Here is a 23,002-nt window from a genome sequence, read left to right on the forward strand (position 1 = left end):
TCACCAGGACTGTAAGCTGAATGGTGTCTACATGAAGGTTACCAGATTGGCCTCTTGAGGGGCATCAAGTCAGACAGCTGTCCCCCAGGTGCTAGGGTTGTGCTGTCACCATGGCTCCCTGAGCTTATTAGTCGTACCCTCGAGCAAACAGAACAAATAAAGTGATGATGAAGGTGCCTAGCCTCTGGCTGCCTTCTCTGCCCCATGGTCCCAGAGACCTTGCAGTGGAAGGGACTGCGCCATCTTTTTTCAAGGGTGTGAATGCAGTTCTCACGTGGTTTCAAGAGCTTGCAGGACACAACTCTCAGAGGGCAGTCATAGCAGGTGTTCACAGGACCTGTGTCCTGGGCAGCTGCCCTGCCTGCCATGTTGCCTCTGACTGGGCGTAGGGCTAGTGATCACTGAAGAATGACCATGGGAGATGACTGTGAACCTAGCTTTACTGTTGCAGCCATTGGGATGCAGTGATAGATGACAATTTATCTTCTCACAAATGCAAATGTGCAAGTCCTTAGCTTACTAAGGTAAGCTTACTAAGGCAAAATCTCTGGATTTTGAGATAGGTTGGATGCATAGCTCAGACTGGCACAGAACTCAATATACAGTCCAGTCTGGGTTCAGATTCTTGGCAGTCCTGCATCAACCTCCCAATTTCTGGAATTACAGGTTTGTGCCATATACCAAACCCAAAAGCCCTTTTTAGAAAATTTAAGTTTTACCGGGCGTAGTGGGGCATGCCTTTAATCCTAGCACTTGGGAGGCAGAGGCAGGCAGATCGCTGTGAGTTCGAGGCCAGCCTGGTCTACAAAGCAAGTCCAGGCCAGCCAAGGCTACACAGAGAAACCCTGTCTTGAAAAACAAAAAAACAAAACAAAACAAAAACTAAGTTTTGCCAGGTGTCGTGGCACATGCCTTTAATCCCAGCATTCAGGAGGCAGAGGCAGGCGGAGCTACAGGCTTGGTCTACAAAGAGAGTTTCAGGACATCCAAGGCTACACAGAGAAACCCTGTGTTGAAAAACCAAAAAATTAATCTCAACACTTGGGAGACAGAGTCAGGCACTGGTGGATCTCTGTGAGTTTGAGGCCAACCTGGTCCAGGACAACCAGGGCTATTTCACAAAGAACTCCTGTCTCAAAAACTAGCACCACCATGCCTGGCCAACAACAAAAATTTTAATTTAAAACATTTTAATTACATCTGTGTATGGGTAATTGCACATGAGAGCAGGTGACAGTGGAGGCCAGAAGAGGCCATCAGATCCCCTGGAGCTGCTGCTAGAGGTAGTTGTTAGCCACCATCCAGCCCCATGTACCACATTTTTTTCTCCCATTTTCTGGCTGCTGTGACTACTGTTGTTGTGAAGGAGGCAGTACATATAGAGACAAGGCAGTCTCTAACATTCTGATTCAGTTTGCTTGCTATTTGTATCTAGTAGTGCAATTGCTGGGTCCTACCATCGCTCCATTTTTAAGGTTTTGGTTTGGTTTTAGGAGACAGAGTTTCTCTGTGTAGCCTTGGCTGTCCTGGACTCGGTTTGCAGACCAGGCTGCAACTCAGAGTGATCCACCTGCCTCTGCCTCCCGAGTGGAGTGCTGGGATTAAAGGCATTCGCCACCACGCCCAACTTGAGCAAGCATTTTTAACTCTGACCAGCATTTGTTGTCTTTTGGATTTGTTTTGTAAATAAGAGCCCACAGCTCTCATATTTGCCACATGACAGCCAGTTTCTTCTAGAGTTGTACTGGCTACCCACCCCTCCCTCTGTTTCGTTTTTTGGTTTGTTTTTGTTTTTGAGACAGGGTTTCTCTGTGTAGCCTTGGCTGTCCTCCACTCGATTTTTAAACCAAGCTGGCCTTGAACTCAGAGATCCACCTGCAAGCCAAGACAGTCCTCACCCCTCATGCTCCTCAGTGTGGACAGAAGGAAGATTTCCGCTTTGAAAGTCACTTTGAGACCTACCTTGGAGCAAAGTTTAATGGCACGCAGCTGGAATCCCTGCTACAATGCCTGTGGTCCCAACACTCAGGCAGTAGATGAGCAACAGGTATTCAGGGCTGACCAAGACCTTTTTTTTTTTTTTTTTTGAGAAAGGGTCTCTCTGTGTAGCCTTAGCTGTACTGGACTTGCTTTGTAGTCCAGGCCTGGAACTCACAGCGATCTGCCTGCCTCTGCCTCCTGAGTGCTGGGATTAAAGCGTGCGCCACCACACCCGGCATAAAACCCTACTTTTTTAAAGGTCATCTTGGAGAGTTCATAAGGGCTGGGGTGAACACATGCATGAAGTGCTCATAATAGGTAGTAGTCATAGCATCCTGGGTCCATAGCAGACCTACACCAGGCCACAAAAAGTGACAAGGACCTTTCTTGTCAACAAAGTGTTTTAATAGTTATATAATGTCATATGTCCAGAGAGGTGCACATCTCAGGAGATGATCCTCAGGGATGGCCTTTCTTCCTCCAGGGCCCGCAGCTTGTCTTCTACCTCCTCTGCCCAGTAAATGTCATACATGCTGTACATAGGCAGGAAAGTCAGTTGGGGTTCACTCCTCCATGCCCACCTTCCTGCCTGAACCCCCTGGGCCAGGTAGCCCCTGTCCCACCACCTTCACCAACTACATGCACTTACACTAGCTGCTGAAGGGTACAGCTGGGCTGTTTGAGGCTCTCTATCAGTTGCAGGACACCTGAGTCCCCCATGCAGTTGTTACTGAGGTCCAGTTCCCTCAGGCTACGGTTGGCCAGCAGGACGGTGGCAAGGCTGCCACAACCACTGTCATGCACGTCACAGTCCCCCAGCCTGGGTGGAGAGGGTAGAGCTGTTACCCACATACAGGCTTTGGCAGGAAGGCAGCCCCTCCATACCGCAAGTGCAGCTAAGTACCCCTAACAGAAGAGGGGTACACAGCCTCAGAGGGAATATAATGTCTCTTAGCCTGGGGAGCCTGGCTAGGTCAGAAGCCTGTGCACCAAGGCCAAGTACATCAGGAGGCCTGCAGAAAGTAACGGTAGACAGGTTTCCAGACTCAGGAGACTGGGATGCAGGCAAAGGAAGGATAAGTGAGCAGGTCCAGTACCTATAGCCATCAGAGGGAACCTGAGGATGCCAGAGGCACCGGGGAGTATAATACACAGGGAGGCCAGGGGACATCGAGGAGCTGCTACTGCTTGCCTCCCCAGGTGGACCTGAAATCTGCAGAACCCCCTCTTAAGTGACTGAGGCAGGACCCAAGTCCCCCAGCACAGGACCCACACTCAATTCCCCCGACTTGCAGAGTATGCCACAGTTCTGGCTACCAAGATGCTGGACAGGAGACTACAGGGCTGTTGTCGCTGTAGTGGCCTGTCCACCCTTCAACTACTGTCCAGTCCAAACTGGGCAGCAGTCGAGATGTGCCACCACACCTGGTGTGTGGTGCACCCATTTAATCCCAGCACTCAGATCTCATGAGTTTGAGGGCAGCCTGGTTTACAGAGCAAGTCCAGGAGCTAAGGCTACACAGAGAAACCCTGTCTTGAAACAAACAAACAAAAAAGTGCCATCACAAAAGGCAGGGCTGAGATAAATGGTAAATGAGACAAAACATTAAAAGTAGAAATGAGACTCTGGACTGGCTGGAAAATGGGAAATCTCTAAGTGAGAACAAAACCTTGAGAAAGAAAATGAGGACAGGAACTGAACTGCCCTCCCTTAAAACCCAAGGACTAATTCCTGGACACTGCACAGAGAGAGGAAGGAGAGAAATAGCAAGAAAGCATGTGACTTTTCAGGACCAGTACCCAACTAAAGGCAAACCAATATCCCAGAGCACAATGGGCAGAAAAAAATAGCTGCCAAGGGGAGCTAGGTCCACTTGCCCAGCAACTTGAATTCCATGCCTGGAACCCCATGGTAGAAGGAGAATCAACTGCAAGTTACCTTCTGACCTCCACATGTATGGATATGGTGTATGAGCTTGCGGGCACAAACACTCAAACAGAAATGTAAAATAACAATTAAAAACTCTGCCAAAGAGAACAGGCATTCACATAGGAGATCCGGGACACCAGAAACCTCCCTGGAACCAGAAAGAAATGGGAGAAATGAATGGCCCAGACTCTATGTTTCAAGGGCCAGGATACACAAGAGTACTAGAAACTCATCTTCTATAGAACCCATGCTTGGAAGCTGCTAGAATGTGAAGAAAATGAAGGAACCAGGCTTGGTGGTGCATGCCTTATCCCCAGCACTCAGGAGGCAGAGGCATCAGATCTCTTGAGTTTGAGGCCTGCCCAGTGAATAAATACCAGGGCTACATTGACCCCCCCATCTCAGAAAGTAGGGAAGCCCTACCTAGTACATCTCTACCTGGGATTCCTCACAGGAGGTAGGGGGCCAGAGTGTAGAGCTATGCCGACTTCTCCCAGCACGTGCCCACCTGCACACACTCACCAAAGCACACGCAGCACAGTGTCTGGCTGGCCCAGGGCCTTGCAGAGCTCCAGGACTCCCAAGTCTCCCAGCGGGTTGCTGCTCATTTGGAGCTCCAGCAGAGACCGGTTCTTGGTCAACACCGAGGAGAAGTGGGAACAACAGGCAGCTGTGAGACTACAGGTCTTTACCCTGTAGGAACAGAAAGGCCGGCGTCCACCGTCTGGAGGCAGTAGCTCCAACTAGCCTTCCCTTGGTAGCTCACCCGCGCCCTTCCCCATCCTTTATCCTCTGTGAACCTGCACCTCAGCTTAGCACTGTCTTCTTCATGGCACACCACCCTCCAGAGTCCACCAGCATCCGCAAGCCTCACTCCATCCTAGCTTGCGTTTTCTGCCCAGGCACCATTCTGTCCCGCCGTCCCTCAGCACCCCCTCAAGCCCCCTTGAGCCTCCTCACCACAGTGACTCCAGCTGACAGCCGGGCTCCAGCAGGCTCTCACACAGCAGTTGGGCACCCTCGTCTTTCAGCGCATTGCCAGCTAGACTGAGTTCCTTCAGGCTCTGCTTGGCCCTGAGGACACGGCACAGGTCCTTGCAGCCTTCTGCAGTGATGTCGCACTCCCAGAGCCTGTGGGATATCAACATTCTCCAAGAGTGCCCCTCACTCCCCACCATGCCCTCCACCCCATGGAAAGAAGCTGGGCACCGACTCACCACAGCGTCCTGAGCTTACAGCTGGGGAGCAGCAGTCCTGAGCACAGTGCAGCAATGCCTACATTACCCAGCTTGTTGCTGCCCAGGTCCAGGTCCCGCAGTGAGGCTTTGGAGGCCACGACATCACACAGATCCTTGCAATTGGTTGATGTGATGCCACAGTTCTCCAGCCTGGAGACACAGGACACAGTAAGAGGGGCACAGGTGCCTGGGCCCACCCCTTAGCCTCTGCAGCCTAGGACATACTTGAGTGACTCCAGTTGACAGGCAGAGTCCTTCAGCCCCCGGCACAGCGCGTGGACACCAGCCTCCTCGAGGTCATTGTTGCTCAACACAAGCTCCTTAAAGTCAGGTTTTACCCTGAGCACTGAAGCCAGGGGCTCACAGCTGGTAGCTGTGAGGTTACAGTATTCCAACCTGGGGGGCAGGCAAGGGTCTCAGCAAAAGGTCTAAGGATAGGGCTAGAAATGCAGTTATCAGGGAGATCGGTACCAGACAGGGGTGTTGGTATCTCATCTGCCATTGCCTTCTTAGGCCTCATCTGGTCAGTCAGGCAATGTGAGTTCCTAGAGCCTTCAGGCTTTGTGGACAGCAACACTGCTCAGGAAGCCTTCACCAAAAAGAACCCTACCAAATTTCTGAGGTTCCAGACCCAGCAGAAAGAAACAAGTTCCTAACTGAATAGTATCTTCAGCTAATCTGGGGTCACGCTGCACAGAATCTGGCCAGACTCCATCAGCATCAGTTCCTATTCCCAGGCTAGGTCAGCCCCTGGTAAAGAGGGGCCCCTAGAGTCCTAGGAGTCCCCTCCAAAGTTCTCATCCACTGTGCTGGTAGAGGGTTACTGAAGATGGCTAGGCTCTGGGTCAGGGGTAGCAAAGAGCTCAGGGACCCTGGCAAAGAATATACTCACTGAAGCTTCTCAAGGCGGCACTGGGGGTCCCGAAGTCCTTCACAGAGCAGCTTCAGGCCTGCATCCCCCAGAGGGTTGTCATTGAGATGTAGCTCACGCAGGGTAGGCAAAGAGCGCAGCACGTTAGGCAGGACCCCACAGCCAGCCTCCGTCAAGCTGCAGTTCTGAAGGCTGAAGCACATGCCATCAACTCCAGGCTTGAACAGACTCAGCCCAAACCTGCCAAAGCTCCCACTACACTGCAAGGGTTAGGCCACTGCTTTTCCTCTAGATGGGGTTCCGGGCCAAGGAAGGGCACCAGTGTGGCTCATCCAGATTTTCACTTGGGGCTGGGACCTGGAACAAAGCCATAGTGTGGCCAGTCCCAGCACTGCATACGTTACCTGTGTTCTTCTGGATAGAGCTGGGAGTGCCTGTCACCACAGCCTGTCCCTTCCTACCTCCCCAACCTCTCAGTGGCTCTCCACATCACAGCTGCCTATTTGACCACTTCAAGTTCTACCCTGAATATGCTGGGCTGAAGCCCTGGGCTTACCTCAGCTTCTGGATCTTACAAGTGGGAGTTTGCAGGCCCTGGAGCACCAGGCACACACCAGCATCACCCAGCTCATTGGTGCGTAGGCTGAGCTCTGTCAAGGTAGGGTTGGCCCGGATCGCTGAACTGATGTCTTTGCACCGCACCTCAGTGAGGCCACAGTCATCCAGCCTGAAGATAGGGCCCCTGAGTCAGCAGGGCACTGACCTCAGACCCAACCATCATCCCATTCAACAGCTACTATGACCCACCAGAAGCCAAGAAATCCATATGTGGAGTATAACTACAACGTTTACATTTGAGAGAGGCATTCATGGTGGCAGGTGAATCACCAAACTCCAAGTCAGCCTGGGCAACACAGTAGAAGAAAGCTATCTCAGAAAAACCAAGAGCTAGAATTGCCTGCCTAGCTTGCACCAACTTTCCCGCACTGAGAGGTGGGGTGGGAGGGTAGAAGCGGATGCTGATAACAGGCAGGGGAACTCTGACCTGGTCTGAGGTGCTGCAACATAAGCACATGACGAATCGTGGCAAGTTATGACTCAGTTACGGCCACATGAGGTCACTGTACACCCAGAAGACAGTGTGACAGGCCACACCCATAATATATCCATACTCTTCAAAAGCACATGACCACCAGGAAAAGCCCACACATTAGCCAAGGGAACATGTCCGTCCTACCTGAGCCCGCAGTAGCTCACATAGGCTTCTCAAGCATGATACAGGCTAGTCAAGTTCTACCACCTGGTTGCATGAGCTGCATGCCCAGTTGGCAGTTGTTTTTAAACTCATGAATCCCAGGCTAACTGCAAACTCACTATGTAGCAGAAAATGACCTTGGACTTCTGATCTTCCTGCCTCTACCTCCCTAGTACTGGGATTATAGGCTTGTACCACCACACTCGGTTTATACTGTAATGGAAATCAATTGAACCCAAGACTTCGGGCATACTAGGCAAGTACTCAACTACTGAGCTATGTCCCCATAGCCCAACTCCAGGCCAGGATGGGCTACAGAGTAAGACCCTGTCTGAAAACAAACAAAAAGGTCGACAAACTCAAGAATAACATCCCATGAAGGTTATGCAACGCATCTTCTTGCCCATGAAGGGTATGCTTCTAGAACACAGCAAGCCCCTGTCAGATGGCCACCAAGCCGTAAGAACCACCCACCTCCACAACAGAACAGTGCTCCCCCAGCCAGACCCAACTGTACCCACAAGGTCCCCAAGGCTGGCTCTACCTGACCACTGGGTACTGCTGCATCAGCGGAAGGAGCTCTGTCCAGCGGGCATCGCTCAGCTCCTCGCATTGGATGTCAACACTCATGGTGGGTGCACAGCCTAGTCTGGGCAGAAGAAAGAAGAGAACTCTGGAGACATTTCCCATAGCTTGACAGGTTGGATTCATAAGAGGATGAATCCAGAAGCCATGAGAGTAGATTTTTTTCAGTAGGGGCCCAACCTCTCCTGGTGCGTGTATCTACATATTGAGTCTCCAGAAGTAAACAAGATATCAGGGAGAGGCTCCTGGAAACAAGCAACTACCTTAAGGGTGGGAAGGCACAGGACTCTGGGCTAAGGGAGAATACTGGGGGGGGCAGCCACTAGGGCACTTGCTTCTGTGACTTCCTTCTGAGGCTGGAAACTTAGGTCAGGCCAGGGCTGTCTTCTACATAACCCTCAGCCAGCTCAGGGCCAAAAAATACAGAGAGAGACCTATATCCAGGAAAGCTAGAGCAAATAGTTAACAGGGCCTGACAAGGATGGGCAGAGCCTGAACAAGCAAGGCAGGCACTGGCTGTGGATGGATGTTCCTAAGGCCTGGGGACAGACACCCATGTCCCCAAATTCTGAGCATCTGTCAAGCAGGCCAGCTTGGACAGCATATGGGTATCCTGGAGGACTCTTTGGAAGAAGTGATCTGTGCTGTGCTGCTAGCACAGAGGAAGGAGGGGGTACTGGGTTCTGTTTAAGAGCAGTAGAAATTTACTTCGGCTACCCTCTATGATGATCATGACAATGACAACAGTTCTCCGTGAGGCTACAGTGCCTGGCACAGCATGGCCTTGCTAAAAGGGCCTTCCCCTCCCTTCCCAGAGCTGGGAGGATACCCCCTTAATGCCAATCAGGGGGTAAAATTCACTTTACACATCTTGACACAAGGGCTAGTGGCAGGGGAAACTGAGGCAAGAGCCTGAATAACTCACTGTGGCCATACAGCCAGAGAGCATGGAGAAACCAGAGTTATCCCCACCCAAAAGGAGCCAGTGAGTACAACCAGCACTGCCTGGATCCCAGGGTGTGGCATCCAAACGGACTCATCTCTGGGGCACTAACAGTGGGGTGCGGCACCTACAGGACTTCTAGTCACAGCAGCCCCCCTAGGCCCAGGCCTTGCTCTCTTCTGCACTACAGACTAGGGGATCCTACAGTATCTACCTTTGGGGGAAGCACAGGACTGGACTTTGTGGGAAGTAAGGTGCCAGCCAGTTCTGACTGATCATCGGAGGTCAGGGACAGGGGATATGAAAGTAACCAGGCAGCTGGCTCTCCTCCCACACTCCTCCCCTTGCTTGGCCTTGGGACCAGGCCCTTGGCCTCTCTGGGCCATTGATCCTTTGGAGTGCAGGCCCTGGGAGTGTACACAGGTGACCAGGCAGGAGGTCCCCACAAGCCCGGCTTAGAGGCGTTATTCAGACTTCCACTTAGGTGCGACTGTGGGGATTGCTAGCTAGCTGCTCTTAGCTGTAGCCCAGCTGGGTTAATTCTGGGATCTGAAGACAGCCCCCCCTTTGGGCCTTTAAGTGAGCGAACAGGCCGCTGGCGACAGAGACATGAGCTCAGCCTTCAAGCACAGCCGGAGAAAGGCTTCTCCAGGGCACATGTGTGCCACACCCTAAGGAGGAACAGGTCTCAGAGGCTCCCCCGGCCCGCGATCCCGCTCCCGCCCTATTTATGGTCCCTCGAACCTTCTGGTCCAGACGCTCTGCCACGTATTAAGAGGGCCAGGAAGGGACCCGAGAAAAACTCTCAGAGCCAGCCGGGTTCCCCGAAACATGAACCTAGCTCACCTGGAGCTGCAGCTAGAGGACCCAGCTGCTCCCGTTTCTTCCGCCCAGGGCGGGACCTCGAGACTCTCGCGGGTCCTCACTCTCTGGCCCCAACTAGCCTTTTACTTTACCTTCTAGAGACCGCCCACCAGGTCGGCCCCTCCCACACGCAGGCTGCACTTTGGGAACAGAACTGGACAAACTTGAGTCACTTCTTTGAGCCTGACTAAAAATATTTAAAATGATCCACCGCTGCTACCAATAGGGTGGGGCTGTGACTCTGAGAGATTCTTGTACGACAACAGCACACACCCACCTTTCCTACGAGCCGACAAGGTTTTCATGGATAGAACAGTGTTCAAAGCAGTCTTGATAGCCCTGGGGAGGTGGCTAGGGGTGGTAACAGACAGCCTCTTATGCACAGGCCCTCAACACCCACAAAGGGCAAGCGTTTTGCCACTAGTTAAGCACTTGGGGTATTTATTTTATTTATGTACACGAATATTTTATCTGCATATCTGTCTGTGTATCGTGCCTAGGGAGGCCAGAAGAACGTATCAGATTCCTGGAACGAGTTAAAGATGGTAGTTTGAGGACTGTAAGCTTTGTAAAAGCAGTCTTGGCGGGCTTTGTCCTTGGACATACCATGGATACTCCCTGAGATTAACCTTGAGATAGACTGGGTGGGGCCATCCTGGGCCTGGAATTCAGAAAGCAAACCGAGGGACCTCACCTAGACTATTATTGTGTTTCTAATCGACCCTCAATGGGAGAGGGAGACCGCCCCTTACACGTGACAGACAGATAAGCGGAGGGGACAAAGAGAGGAACAACAGGGTCAGAGGGGGCTTAAGCATACATGGATCAGGAAGAGAATCTGCAAACAGGCCGGACCAACACACAGGCCAGAGACACCTAGGGACCCATCCAGTAGAACGGACACCAGAAGATTCACTCTTTTTTCCCTTTTGTGTAAGCTAGTTGGGTTGTATAATAAAGTTTAATTGTTAAAAAACAGAGCCAACAGTTGTGAGCTACTATTCAGGTGCTGGGAACTGAACCTGGGTGCTCTGGAGAGCAGTAGACAGTGATCTTAATCTTAACTTCTAAGCTATCCCTCAAGACCATGTTTAAGCTTTGTAACGTACCCACAAGGTATGGGATTTGCTTTTGGTTTTTGTATTTTTGAAACAAGGTCTTGCTGGCAGTGGTGGCGCACGCCTTTAATCCCAGCACTTGGGAGGCAGAGGCAGGCAGATTGCTGTCAGTTTGAGGCCAGCCTGGTCTACAAAGCAAGTCCAGGACAGCCAAGGCTACACTGAGAAACCATGAGGGGGGGAGTTTTTCACAGTAGGGTTTCTCTGTGTTAACAGCCATGGCTGTTTGTAGGCCAGGCTGGCCTAGAACTCACAAAGATCCGCCTGCCTCTGCCTGCTGAGTGCTGGGGTTAAAGGCCTGTGTCCCTACACCCAGCTTCCTTTTGGAATCTTTTAACTTAGCAGACCAGTAGCTTCCACAAATCAAAAGCTACGAATATCCTCCAAGAAAAGCTTCCTTGGGCTGGAGAGATGGCTTAGAGGTTAAGAGCACTGTTTGCTCCTCCAGAGGTCCTGAGTTCAATTTCCAGCAACCACATGGTGGCTCATAACCATCTATAATGAGATCTGGTGCCCTCTTCTGATGGGCAGGCACACATCCAGGAAGAACATTGTATACATGATAAATAAACCTCAAAAAAGAAAAGAGAAAGAAAGAAAAGAAAAGCTTCCTCTAGCTGGGCATGAAGCCTTTAATCTCAGCACTTGGGAGGCAGAGACAGGCGGGTCACTGTGCGTTTCAGGCCAGCTTGAATGCTGGATTAAAGGCGTACACCATTACTACACTTGGTTAGCTCTGTTACAATATTTCTAGGCTGTGGTCTTGCAGCAGGCCATGGGTTGCCTTTATCGTAGCACCCTACATCAGAGGCACAGGCAAGTGGGCCTCTGTGAGTTCAAGGCCAGCCTGGTCTACATAGTGAAAACCTGTCTCAATAAAGAACAAAAACAAACAAGAAGATATAGCCTTGCTATGTGCCCCAGGCTCACCTTGAACCACGTACATAACCAAGGATGGCCTCATCCTCCTCCACACTGAGTTTGGAAGCTGGTGCCACACAGTCAACCTATTTTATCTGTGTGCAACCACAGCGGCACAACCTTTATGTTAATCTCTGCACTTCATCCAGAAGGCTGAGCCCGAGGATCAAGATGAGCTCAAGACTAGTTTGTGCTACATACTGAGATTCAGGCGAGGCTGGGCTACAATGTGAAATTGTGTCTTTAAAAAGAAACAATGCCAGGCGTGATCGCCCACGCCTTTAATGCCAGCACTCAATCCCAGCACTCGGGAGGCAGAGGCAGGCGGATCGCTGTGAGTTCGAGGCCAGCCTGGTCTATAAAATGAGTCCAGGACAGCCAAAGCTAATACAGAGAGAAAAGAAAAAGAAACAGAAACAAACAATACATATACAATGGCCAGACTACTGAACAAGATCTTGTCGTAAAAATACGTAGTTTTTTTGTTTGTTTGTTTGTTTTGGTTTTTCGAGACAGGGTTTCTCTGTGTAGCCTTGGCCATCCTGGACTCACTTTGTAGACCAGGCTGGCCTCGAACTCACAGCGATCCGCCTGCCTCTGCCTCCCGAGTGCTGGGATTAAAGGCGTGCGCCACCACGCCCGGCCGTAGTTTTTTTTTTTTTAAATACGTATATACGATGTAACTTTCCTTTGTGCACAATTACCCATTTATTTGACTGAATCAACCTATCTATGGGTGGGCTGTTTTCAGATTTTTCACCATCCTGCAAAGAGGACCAGTCGATTTTAATGGCCTTCCTACACACAGCCAAAATGACACAACCTGTCGAAATCTGTCTGCCATATCCAACAAGGCAAAGCGACAGTCCCGAGGTGCGACACCAATTCCGTGCCCTCCCACGGGAGCCGCTTGCACTTTGCACAAGAGTGCGGGAGGCCTCAGGCTAGCCTGGCCCCCGGTTCTCCGAGCCACCCTCCGCTTCTGATCTCGCTCTATCTAGGCCGTCCACCTACTCCCCGAATCCCGAGGAGGTGCTTTGGGGAACGAAGACCAATGGCAGCTTCATTTGGGGGGGGGGGCGCAAGGGAGGGGAAGCAATTCTGGCTGGGCGGGTCCCGGCTTCGGCGGCCTGAAGGAGAAGCTACACGTACGTAAGCGGACCCGTGAGGCCCCGTAGCCGAACACCGGATGTGCGTTTGCGTCATCCAAGTGCGCGAGGCCGCCGCGCTCGCCCCTCCCCCGCAGCCCCGCCCCGCCCGGGAGCGCTCCTCTCGCCCCCAGCTCTTTACCAGCTTGAGCCGGGGGGCCCAGACATCTTGAGTGAGCATGAGCTAACACAGCACGTGAAACTGACCTCACGAAGCCTGAGGCCTGGGGACCCGGAGCGGGACGGCGGCCTTCCGACTGGAGGGGAAGAGGCGAGGCCCCGCGAGGCGTGTCCGCATTGTGGAGGGCGGGGCCTGTAGCCTCGTGCCGTCACCGTAGGGAGCCTGGAACCCGCCTGACTCCTACCGGAAAGTCCCTCCCGGGCTGTGTAGCAGTGATGCTCCCGGGGTGGTTAACGCCTTCATTGCTGGATACTGACGGGCGGTGTAGCCCGATTCCTGGACCCGTTGTTGACCTACATGCTAAAAGTGTTTCCGGAACTCGGCCAAAATGTGTTGGAGGCTTTTGTTTTGTTTCGGAGCCAAGGCCTCGACTAGCTCTTGGTGGCCTGAAACACTCTATGTAGCTCAGGCTAGCCTCGAAGTTGAGCCATCCTGCCTCAGCTCCCCGGAGTTCTGGGAGTACTATGCTTTGCTTGCTTGACTTATTTATATTTGAACAAACCCTCAGTATGTGGCCACCACACCTGGTCTCTGGGATTTTTTTTTTTTTTTTTTTCGAGACATTGTTTCTCTGTGTAGCCTTGGCCATCCTGGACTCACTTTGTAGACCAGGCTGGCCTCGAACTCGCAGCGATCCGCCTGCCTCTGCCTCCCGAGTGCTGGGATTAAAGGCGTGCGCCACCACGCCCGGCTGGGATTTTTTTTTTAATATGTGTGTAGTGTGTGTGTATTTGTTCAGAGCGGAGGAGGACAACCAGTGATCTGCTCTATTACCTTCCTCTCTGTTCCCTTCAGACAGGATCTGCCTGTCTTCTAACTGCTGTGCGACACCTTGTCCAAGGCAACTTATCAAAGGAAGTTTTTAATTTGTTTTGTTTCAGAAAGTGATTTTCTAACCGTCATGGTGTGGAGCATGGCAGTAGGGAGCCGGGCAGTCCTGACTCTGGAGCAGTAGCTGAGAACTTATACCCTCTGCTACGCATAGGAGGCAGAGAGGCCTAGCTGCAAACAGTGTGGTGGGGTTTAGAAACCTGTCAGCTCACCCCCAGGGACACACCTTCAACAAGGCCATACATCGTCATCTTCCCAAAGAGTTCCACCAACTGGGCATCAGGGATTCAAGCATGTGAGTCTATGGAGGCCGTCTCATCCAAACCTGGTGCTAGACTGGAAACAAGCAAGACCTCGCCCTCTGCCTTCTCTGCTCCTCCACAGAGGTGTTGAGTGACCAGGCAGCCCCCCCCCATCCCCATTCCAGCCCACACACCCCAACAAACTTAAGGCTTTCTGGTGTAATACTAAAAAGAACAGACCCACTTTGGAAGAGGTGGAAATTAGTTTGGTTTACATTTTCCTTGCCTTACAAGAAATCGTTCATTATAGACAAACTGAAGCCATATTAGCAAAATAAGATCAGCCTAAAATCCTGTGGCCTAGATGAAAACGGTGCCATTTTGACTGCTGTTACTAGCACTTCCTGTAGACCAGATGGTCTTAAGAAATGGAGTGTGAAGGCGTGGTGGCGCATACCTTTAATCCCAGCACTCGGGAGGCAGAGGCAGGCGGATCGCTGTGAGTTCGAGGTCAGCCTGGTCTACAAAGTGAGTCCAGGATGGCCAAGGCTACACAGAGAAACCCTGTCTCGGGAAAAAAAAAAAAAAATGCGGTGTGCTCACAAACGTGACATTACAGGACCTGATAACAGGAGAGTTTTATGCAAGAAGACTAGAAGAAACAGGTGATGGCTCATTTGGTAAAGCATTTGTTGTCAAGTCTGACACCTTAGTTCTATTCTGGGAACCCACATGATGGAGAGAGAAAACTGCCTCCCCTGGATTGTCCTCTGACTGTGGCACACATGCATACACAAATAAATGTCAAAAGGGAATTTAAAAGAAACAGGTGAAACTAATCTTTACTTAAGTCAGTATGTCCAAAATATCATTCCAGCATGTGAACAGTATTTTTTAAATTAAATTGAACATAATGGTTCACATTCTTTCATATTCAGTACCTAAGGCTCTATGGTTACTTACGGGGCATCTCAGTTCGGTGCTCAGAGTCTCATGGTACTCTGTGTGTGTATGTGCACACCCACATGCATCCCACACATAGAAATGTTTATTCCTAAATTTTATACCATTGCTGGGCACGGTGGCGCACGCCTCTAATCCCAGCACTTGAGAGGCAGAGGCAGGTGGATTGCTGTGAGTTCAAGGCCAGCCTGGTCTACAAAGCAACTCCAGGACAGCCAAGATAACATAGAGAAACCCTGTCTCGAAAAACAAAAATAAAAGAAAATTTTATACCACCAATTACATTCTCATAATTGAGGAAGTAGATATGTGTGGGCAGATATAACAGGTAGAATCCAGAAGAGACTCTATCTGCTCCTAACGAAACCGGTTTGCCAGCAGGGCCAACTGGGCAGGGCTCTTGCTCCCTCTAGTGGGCACAAACTGAGTACAATCAAAGAGGGTGGGTCCTGGTGAACATGAGGCTTCTTTCCTGGAGCAGCGAAGGACAAGGTCCTTCTGCATGTATCTCCCAAGTACTGGGATTAAAAATGTGTACCACTGTTCTCACGTTTTGTGGTGATAGGGATTGAACCTAGGGCCTCATATATGCTTGATAAGCACTCTACCAACTGAGATATGATCTCAGCCATTTTTGCTAAATTTTTGTTTGTTTTTCAAAACAGAGTTTCTCTGTGTAGCCTTGGCTGTCCTGGACTCACTTTGTAGACCAGGCTAGCCTCAGACTCACAGAGATCTGCCTGCCTCTGGCTCCTGAGTGCTTGGATTAAAGGAGTGCACCACCACACCTGGCTCATTTTTGCTAATTCTTTTTTTTTTTTTTTTTTTTTTTAAGAGCTGAGGATAAACCCAAGGCCTTCCACTAGGCTAAATCTCAAACCCCAATTTTTACTGATTTGATCAGAAAATCCATACCTAAGGGATCCCCCCCCATTTTCATGTAGCATGTATATATGAGTGAGATGTGCAGGATACGCATGTTTTTGCATGTGTGAGAGTCCACATGTGTGTGGGTATTGTATACACATATTTACATGTACATGTGGAGGCCTGCGGCTGCTGTCAAGAAATACCGTCTTTGACTGGAGGCAGGAGCTCTCAGTCAAACCCTGAGATCTTGGATATAGCTGTCTCGATAGCCATCTTGCTCTGGGAATCCCGTCTCTGCCTTCTGAGGCTGGAATTAAAGGCAAGATATCACACCCTGGTCCCCTTTCTGCACATGTCCCCAGCAGAGTATAAATATAAACCCACTAAAGTGGTATCTGCTGCTTTCCTCCTAGTCCCTGCCCCAGTGCTACACCTGATTTTGCTCTTACCTTACTATAAACGAGGCATATTCTGGCAAAATGAAGTCACTTCTTTCTTTTTTTTCTTTCTTTTTTTAAAAAAAGATTTATTTATTATGTATACATAATGATATGTATTCTGCCTGCATATACACCTGTATAGCCAGAAGAGGGCATCAGATCACATTATGGATGATTGTGAACCACCATGTGGTTGCTGGGACTTGAACTCAGGTCCTTAGGAAGAGCAGGCAGCACTCTTAACCACTGAGCCATCTCTCCAGCCCAAAGTTACCTCTTTCTAACCAATATGCATACCTGGCTTTATCAGGGAGCCAATGGCCTTGCTGCTGCCCAGAAGCACCCTTTTGTCAGTGAGTGCCATATAGCTTGTACCCTGTGTAATCCTTCATCTGTGTTACTGCAGCACCTTGGAACCTGTCTCTAGACCCTGGAACCAGACTGTTTCACAGTAAAGGGGAGACAGAAAATTAGAAACAGGCAGCAGGACCAGGCATGGTGACGCATGCCTTTAGTACCAGCACTCGGAGGTAGAGGCAGGCGGATTGCTGTGAGTTCAAGGCCAGCCTGGTCTACAAACCGAGTCCAGGACACCAAGGCTACACAGAGAAACCCTGTCTCAGAAAAAAAAAAGAAAAGAAAAAAAGAAAGAGACAACAGGAACAGAAAGCAATAAAATGATAGAACTAAAGGCAAACATCTCTCAATTACAGTAAATGAAAACAGACCTAACACATTAATCAAAAGAAAGATTGGCAGGATGTTTCCAAACTCTATATATTAGCTGAGCATGATGGCACACACTTGCAATTCTAGCACTAGTAGGACGAAGCAGGATGATTGCAAGTTCAAGGGCATGGGTAGCAATTGATGGGAGACTCACTGAGCAGAACTCCATCCCTAGGGACTATTTATGAGGCACAGGAGTTGCTGCCTGCTGCCTTCTAAGACCCATCTAGATCGCAAGGTTCTATGGCCTGAGGAAGATCCCATGCCATGAAAGGAGGCCACCAGCATGACCTGGCCAGGGTCTGCACCTTTCCTGCTTTTTTCCAGCTTGGTCACCTCAGCTTTCTAAGCAAGAGGGCAATATACAGCCACCCCAAGAAGAAACCAGCAGCCAATGCCATCATTTTTCATGTTCCAGCAAACTGTCAGAAGTTCAGACACTCAGGGAAATAGCTAAGAACTAGAGTCCGTGCAAGAGAGCAAAGGGTGGCGTGCTGATCTGAGATTCCCTCAGACCACCGGCTGCTGCCAGAGTGTGTACTACTTCTGTGGCTCCTCAGAAAGGGAAGCACATTGTCTTGACCCTGAGGACAGTCTTGGTTTCCAGGTTTCTGCTATTCCTTGCAAGGTTACCTCCATGAGGAAGAACCTGCTGCCAAAGTTTGGGCCACCCCAGTTCAGGGGTAGTGATGCTACCTGGTGGATGGGAGGAACAGAAGTTTAAAACTCTGAGCCCTTGTCCACTCCTTAACCAGTCCAGTTTCAGGAGGACTGAACTCTCCTGAGGGCCATGAGCCAATCCCCACAGTCTGGTCCTCCCATGGTCACCCTAGGCTTGCCAGCCAGGATTTTTATTCTCCCTCCATACTTCTCCCCAGGTCTGCTGAGAGTCCTGAGACAGGTATGGTTTCCTCTGCTAGGGACCAAGTCAGCCAAAGGAAACACAAGACACTGCCTTTGCATCCCTGCCAGGAGCAGAATGAGTAAACAGGTCCAGCAGGAGCATAGGTCTCTCCCTAACTGGGGAGGTAAACAAGAACATGGCCAACTCCGTGTCCTAGACACCAGTCCTGCCCTGATGGCAGCAATGCTTACTATAGTTCCTCCTGATGTCCCTCCCAGGCTCACATTTCTCATTTTGGGAAAAGCTTTTCCCGGAGTCCATCCCACATTTGGGATAAGGAACTGGACCCCGCCTTCTCAAGAAAAAAAACATTTAGAACATTAAGTATTAGGATTGAAGAAGATCAGGAGCAGGGACAGCAAAATCCCAAGTGGTGCCATGAACAAACCAGGTCGGCCTGGCTTTCTCCTTCCAGGACCAGGCAAAGAGTAAGCAATGTCATGGGTACAGTGCTAAACAGAGATAAAGTCAAAAGTAGCCCCAACCCTGGAGCCTCCCTGGGTATCCAAATTCTAGGAAGAGGTTTACAAATGTCAGATGAAACAACAACACATCAAACAGACAGACCAAAAAAAAAAAAAAAAAAAAAAGAGGAGGGAGAAATAAAGATTTTCTGAAAGGCCAGCATTAAAACTAGCCTCAGCATTAAAACTGAGCCTCAGCTAAGTGTGGCCAGTGCACACCTTTACTTCCAGAACTCAGGAGGCAGAGGCAGGTGGATCTCTCTGAGTTTAAGACCAGCCTGGTCGCTGGGTGTGGTGGCACACACCTTTAATCCCAGCACTAGGGAGGCAGAGGCAGGTGGATTGCTGTGAATTCAAGGCCAGCCTGGTCTACAAAGTGAGTCTAGGACAGCCAAGGCTGCACAGAGAAACCCTGTCTCAAACTAAAACAAAAACAAAAGCAAACAAACAAAAGACCAGCCTGGTCTACATGGAGAGTCCCAGGCCAGCCAAAACTACATGGTGAGACTCGTCTCAATAAACAAAGAAACAAATGGCAGAGCTTCTCCCAGCCCAATTAAGAAAAAAGAAATCTGTGATGCAGATTGTGAGGGTGGGAGGATGACAAGCCAAGCATTTTTTCTTGTTTGCTTTTTCAAGACAGGGTTTTTTCTGTGTATTGCCTAGGTTGTCCTAGAACTTGCTTTGTAGACCAGGCTGGCCTGGAACTCACAGAGACCCACCTGCCTCTGCTAGGATTAAAGGCATGTGCCACCAAGCCCAGCTTAGGCCAAGCATTCTTAGGAAGCACAGCAGAAGGACCCAGAGCCACATCCTTTGTCAGGAGCCCAAAACTCTGGAGGCCTGAAGGAAGAGGTAGGGAGAGGCCAGGAGCATGGGTCCCCAAGTGTATAGGGATGTCAAAAGGGACGGGAGTCCCAGGGGGACAGGAAGGAGTCCTAAGCAAGATGTAGAGGTCTAGAAGAAGTGATACTGCTAAGGGACCTTTTCTTATAGAAAGTAGCCACACCCCTGTGCTGGGTACTAGCAGGCATCAAGTCCTAAACAGGAGGGCCTAGGACCCAGGGGCACCCAAGGAAAATGATACAGGCAAACAAATAATCAGTATTTGTGAACAGCACTCTCCACGACTTATGCCCTACAGAGAGGGCACAAGAGCGAGGGACTCGTGGACCTCCACATACCAGTAAAGACCTATACAGTGACACAGAGCTGGCCTGCCAGCGAAGGCGAAGGCTAAAGGGCATGAACTGCCTGCTGTAAGAAGGAAGTACTCCTGCAGGAGACTAGGAGGAACAGGTTCGGGGACCCAGAGACTGCAGCAGTATGGAGCCAGGTGTACAGCTACTCCATCTAACACCTGCTAGGCCTCCTCCTTGGAAAACACCGGTTCCTTAAAGAACCAAACTGATGACTTCCATGTGGTCTGACAGGCTCTACACTCTGGTTCAAACCTGTGGAACGTATTGCAAAGACTGAAATCCTGTGCACAAACAACAACATGAGCCAAGCAGAATGAAAAGCAAACTTCCATCCACTGGACACCTGAGATTGCTTGGTGCCTGGTCCTGATTCAGCCTGGGTTTCCCTGTCAGTATCTGTCAGAACACCAGTGGGCATGGACATTTTCTCATAGGCAGTAGCCTTCTTACTACTGTGACTTATGGGCCATACAGGACCCTGTGACATGGGTCACACCGTATGAGCATGAAAGTGGGTGTCACCATTGCTGCTTCTAGGATCTGTTCTCTTTGTTGTTTGTTTTTTTGAGACAGGGTTTCTCTGTGTAGCTTTGGCTGTCCTAGACTCGCTTTGTAGATCTGCCTGTCTCTGCCTCCCGAGCGCTGGGATTAAAGGCGTGCGCCACCAGCGGCTAGGGTCTGTTCTCTAGTCTCCCCTTAGCAGCTCTTTTCCTCTTATAAGAAGTGACTCATTCTCTCCTTTAGTTCTGCCCCTTCACCTCCAGGCCGGCTCTGTGTCGCTGTGTAGGCAGGCCATAACAATGAGGATTAGCTGTGATCACTGAGGTGCAGCTAGGAACTGGGGCTTCTAGTCTAGCATGGGAAGGGTATGGTGGTCCAGGCTCCCGGCTCCTTCGTGGGTTTACCCCAGAACCTCACAATCTTGGCAGTGTTGCAGCATGCCATCTCAGGAGAAGCACATGGCAGGCTACTGAAACACCAATGGATACTACTGGTCCTCAAGCCTGAATCCTGAAAGTACCACGTTACTACTCCAGCCTAGCCAAGACAGGTTTCCATGTGCCCGAACTCTGTAAGAGAACAAGACCAGCAGGCACTGCCCAACCTGTCTGCTTCCTTCCCCCACCCCACCCCATCTACTTTCCAGACCTCCTTCCAGATGCTGCCCACAGCAGGGGTCCCTGTCCTCTGGCCAGAACTCTGGTATCAGGGGAAAATGCAGAGGTTACATTTCATTTCCCTGGGGCCTCGCGCAGTCCCACAGGGGACCTCAGCCCTCTTGGGCGATCTCCTCCCCTGAGTTTGATTCCTGAAAGCAGGGGGCCACTGCCTAGGCATAGTCAGGTTTACCTCTGGCCCAACAATGGTCCTCAATAAGGAAGATGCCTTTTGGGCACTGTTCCAGCTGCCAACTCATTAATAAGCAGCATAGTATCCAAGTTAAGTAAACAGCTTCTCATGGCACCAAATAGCCAGACTGGGTGACAGCCACACTAATTAGTGGTGACAATTTACAGCCATAACACCTTCCCTGCCCTACTTGTTCTGAGCCGCTGGACTGTCTGCTGTCAAAGGACCCCTTTATGTCCTTATCAGCCAAGAACCCTCTGTGCATGAACAAGCCCAGGTGACACACCCCTGCTGGTTATTATGCCACTCTCACCAGCTATGGCATCAACCTATGTCATCTCCTGCTCTGAGCCCAAGAGGCAGCCACAAACCTCCATCCCTGTCCCTGTCCCCTACCAACTACATGGGTCTAATTGGCTGCTCAAACCCTATCTGCCATAGTCCTTTCTCTGCCTGAAAGGCTACCCTGCTCATCAGGAACCAGGACATAGTTGGGCAGCAAGTCTAGCTAGGAGTTCTGTGGGTAGTCTTCCCTACTCTGAGTCTGTGGGATGAGGGGAAGCCTCTCATTCATGGGACAACCTGTCACTGTCCTCAAGTTATGACACCCCCCCCCAATAAGCTGTATTTGTAGGCTATAGGCTCTCAGGATTCTAAAAATGGGGTTCTAGCCACACCCTTCTGGTTCCCAGATTATGAGAATGAGATAAAAAAGAAAAGAAAAAAGTAGACAGTGAGTGAAGGTACCTGCCTCATCCCTGGAGGCATTGGGCTGCACCTAGAACAGAGAGGTTTGGGGGCCACTGAGTAACTCCGTTCCTCCATCAGGACAGTGAGGAGACACCAGCTGCCCAGGGTTCCTGCCATGTTGTAACAATCAAGTGAGGACAGGCAGGGACCTTCCTTGCTCCACAGTGCCAGTTGCTTAGGGATGTGACTGTCCTAGGAGCTCCCCTGCCTCCCAAGAAGGCTCAGGAGAGCCAATATCCAACAGATGAGCTAGGCCCGAAGAATGACCCTCCTACCCTCCCACCACATAAGCCACAGTACAGGCCAGTGTTTGAGTAATTGCCATTGGCAGGCATGGCCAAGACAGGAGAACCCTTTATCCTAGGGTCATACCTGCTAAGTCCATCCCTGAGTAGCTACAAGCCTGATGATAGCCTCATGGAATCACCTCTCTACAGAGAACCCAGAGGTTGTACGCACGCCACACCTGGACAGGTGATATCCTCTTATGCCAGCTGATTTGCAGGCCTCAAGTCCCCCTGAAGCTCTGGCATAGCTACATCCTGAGGATGAAGTCGTGGTCATGACCATGGCAAAACAAAAAACAAAAAACAAAACAAAACAAAAAACACCAGCCGTCAAAGTACACAGAAGTCATTCCTTGGGTACCCAGTACAGATCTTGGCTAGCCGAGGGTCACACTCAAACCAACCACATTGTCTATCTCTCCAGCCCTAAGCGAACCAGCCATAAAGGGTGGGCCAAGCCAGAAGTGGCCAATTGGGCAAGGTGCAAGGTACTATCCTAAGCACTAGGCCCATCCCTGTACCACGGATAAGAGTTGAGGGTGCTTTCCTGGCAGGATCTCTCATTGGCTGTGGCCTTATGTCTACAAGATGATAGAGGTACAAACAGAAGCGTGCAGTAGCCTCAACAAGATGGACCTAGGCACAGGCAGGACATGAACACCAACCTTCCCAGGGACCAGCCCAGAGCCCAACTGCGTACCTTTGAAAATCTCCTGAAGCCTCTGTAGGACATGCTGCTTCAGGCTGGACCTGAGGTACCTTCAGGTACCATTGTGACATCCAGAAGGATAAAGAGTAACATGCTTCCCATATTAGCTCCAGTGTGAGGTCCCTTCCCAGGGCAGGCAAGTCTCGGGCCCATGTTTCCCACCCAACGCTTCCAGCAGGAATACTAAGCTCCTGTCTGCCCTTACAAGCACAGCTCAGCATGTACCC

The 23,002-nt window shown here is 50.5% G+C and overlaps 1 protein-coding gene across 5 annotated transcripts; it reads right to left on the reverse strand.

The window, feature by feature from the left end:
• Positions 1-2,395: 2,395 nt before the first annotated feature.
• On the reverse strand, positions 2,396-13,175 carry Rnh1 (ribonuclease/angiogenin inhibitor 1). 5 transcript variants are annotated; one of them, XM_051145598.1, is made up of 10 exons: positions 9,547-9,687; positions 7,819-7,923; positions 6,576-6,746; positions 6,041-6,211; positions 5,374-5,544; positions 5,128-5,298; positions 4,871-5,041; positions 4,433-4,603; positions 2,630-2,800; positions 2,396-2,513 (listed from the first exon to the last, which is right to left on the reverse strand). In XM_051145598.1, exons 1-10 carry the CDS (start codon positions 9,633-9,635, stop codon positions 2,426-2,428), a joined length of 1,479 nt encoding a protein of 492 aa, XP_051001555.1. In that variant the 5' UTR covers positions 9,636-9,687; the 3' UTR covers positions 2,396-2,425. The 5 variants fall into 5 exon arrangements, with proteins under 5 accessions (XP_051001555.1, XP_051001559.1, XP_051001557.1 ...); XM_051145602.1 differs by lacking the exon at positions 9,547-9,687 and adding an exon at positions 13,061-13,175 and having other exon boundaries at positions 2,402-2,513; positions 7,819-7,918; XM_051145600.1 differs by lacking the exon at positions 9,547-9,687 and adding an exon at positions 13,061-13,169 and having other exon boundaries at positions 2,402-2,513.
• Positions 13,176-23,002: the final 9,827 nt, after the last annotated feature.

The sequence above is a fragment of the Acomys russatus genome, chromosome 5, assembly GCF_903995435.1.
Source record: "Acomys russatus chromosome 5, mAcoRus1.1, whole genome shotgun sequence".
NCBI lineage: Eukaryota > Metazoa > Chordata > Mammalia > Rodentia > Muridae > Acomys > Acomys russatus.

Excerpts from the sequence above, each read along its gene's own strand:
- Rnh1 (XM_051145598.1), bottom strand. The coding sequence starts at position 9,635 with ATGTTTCGGGGAACCCGGCTGGCTCTGAGAGTTTTTCTCGGGTCCCTT. Across the intron at positions 6,212-6,575 it reads TGTAAGATCCAGAAGCTGAG|CCTTCAGAACTGCAGCTTGA; the intron begins GTAAGCCCAGGG and ends CATGTGCTTCAG. Across the intron at positions 5,545-6,040 it reads TGCCGCCTTGAGAAGCTTCA|GTTGGAATACTGTAACCTCA; the intron begins GTGAGTATATTC and ends CCTGCCCCCCAG.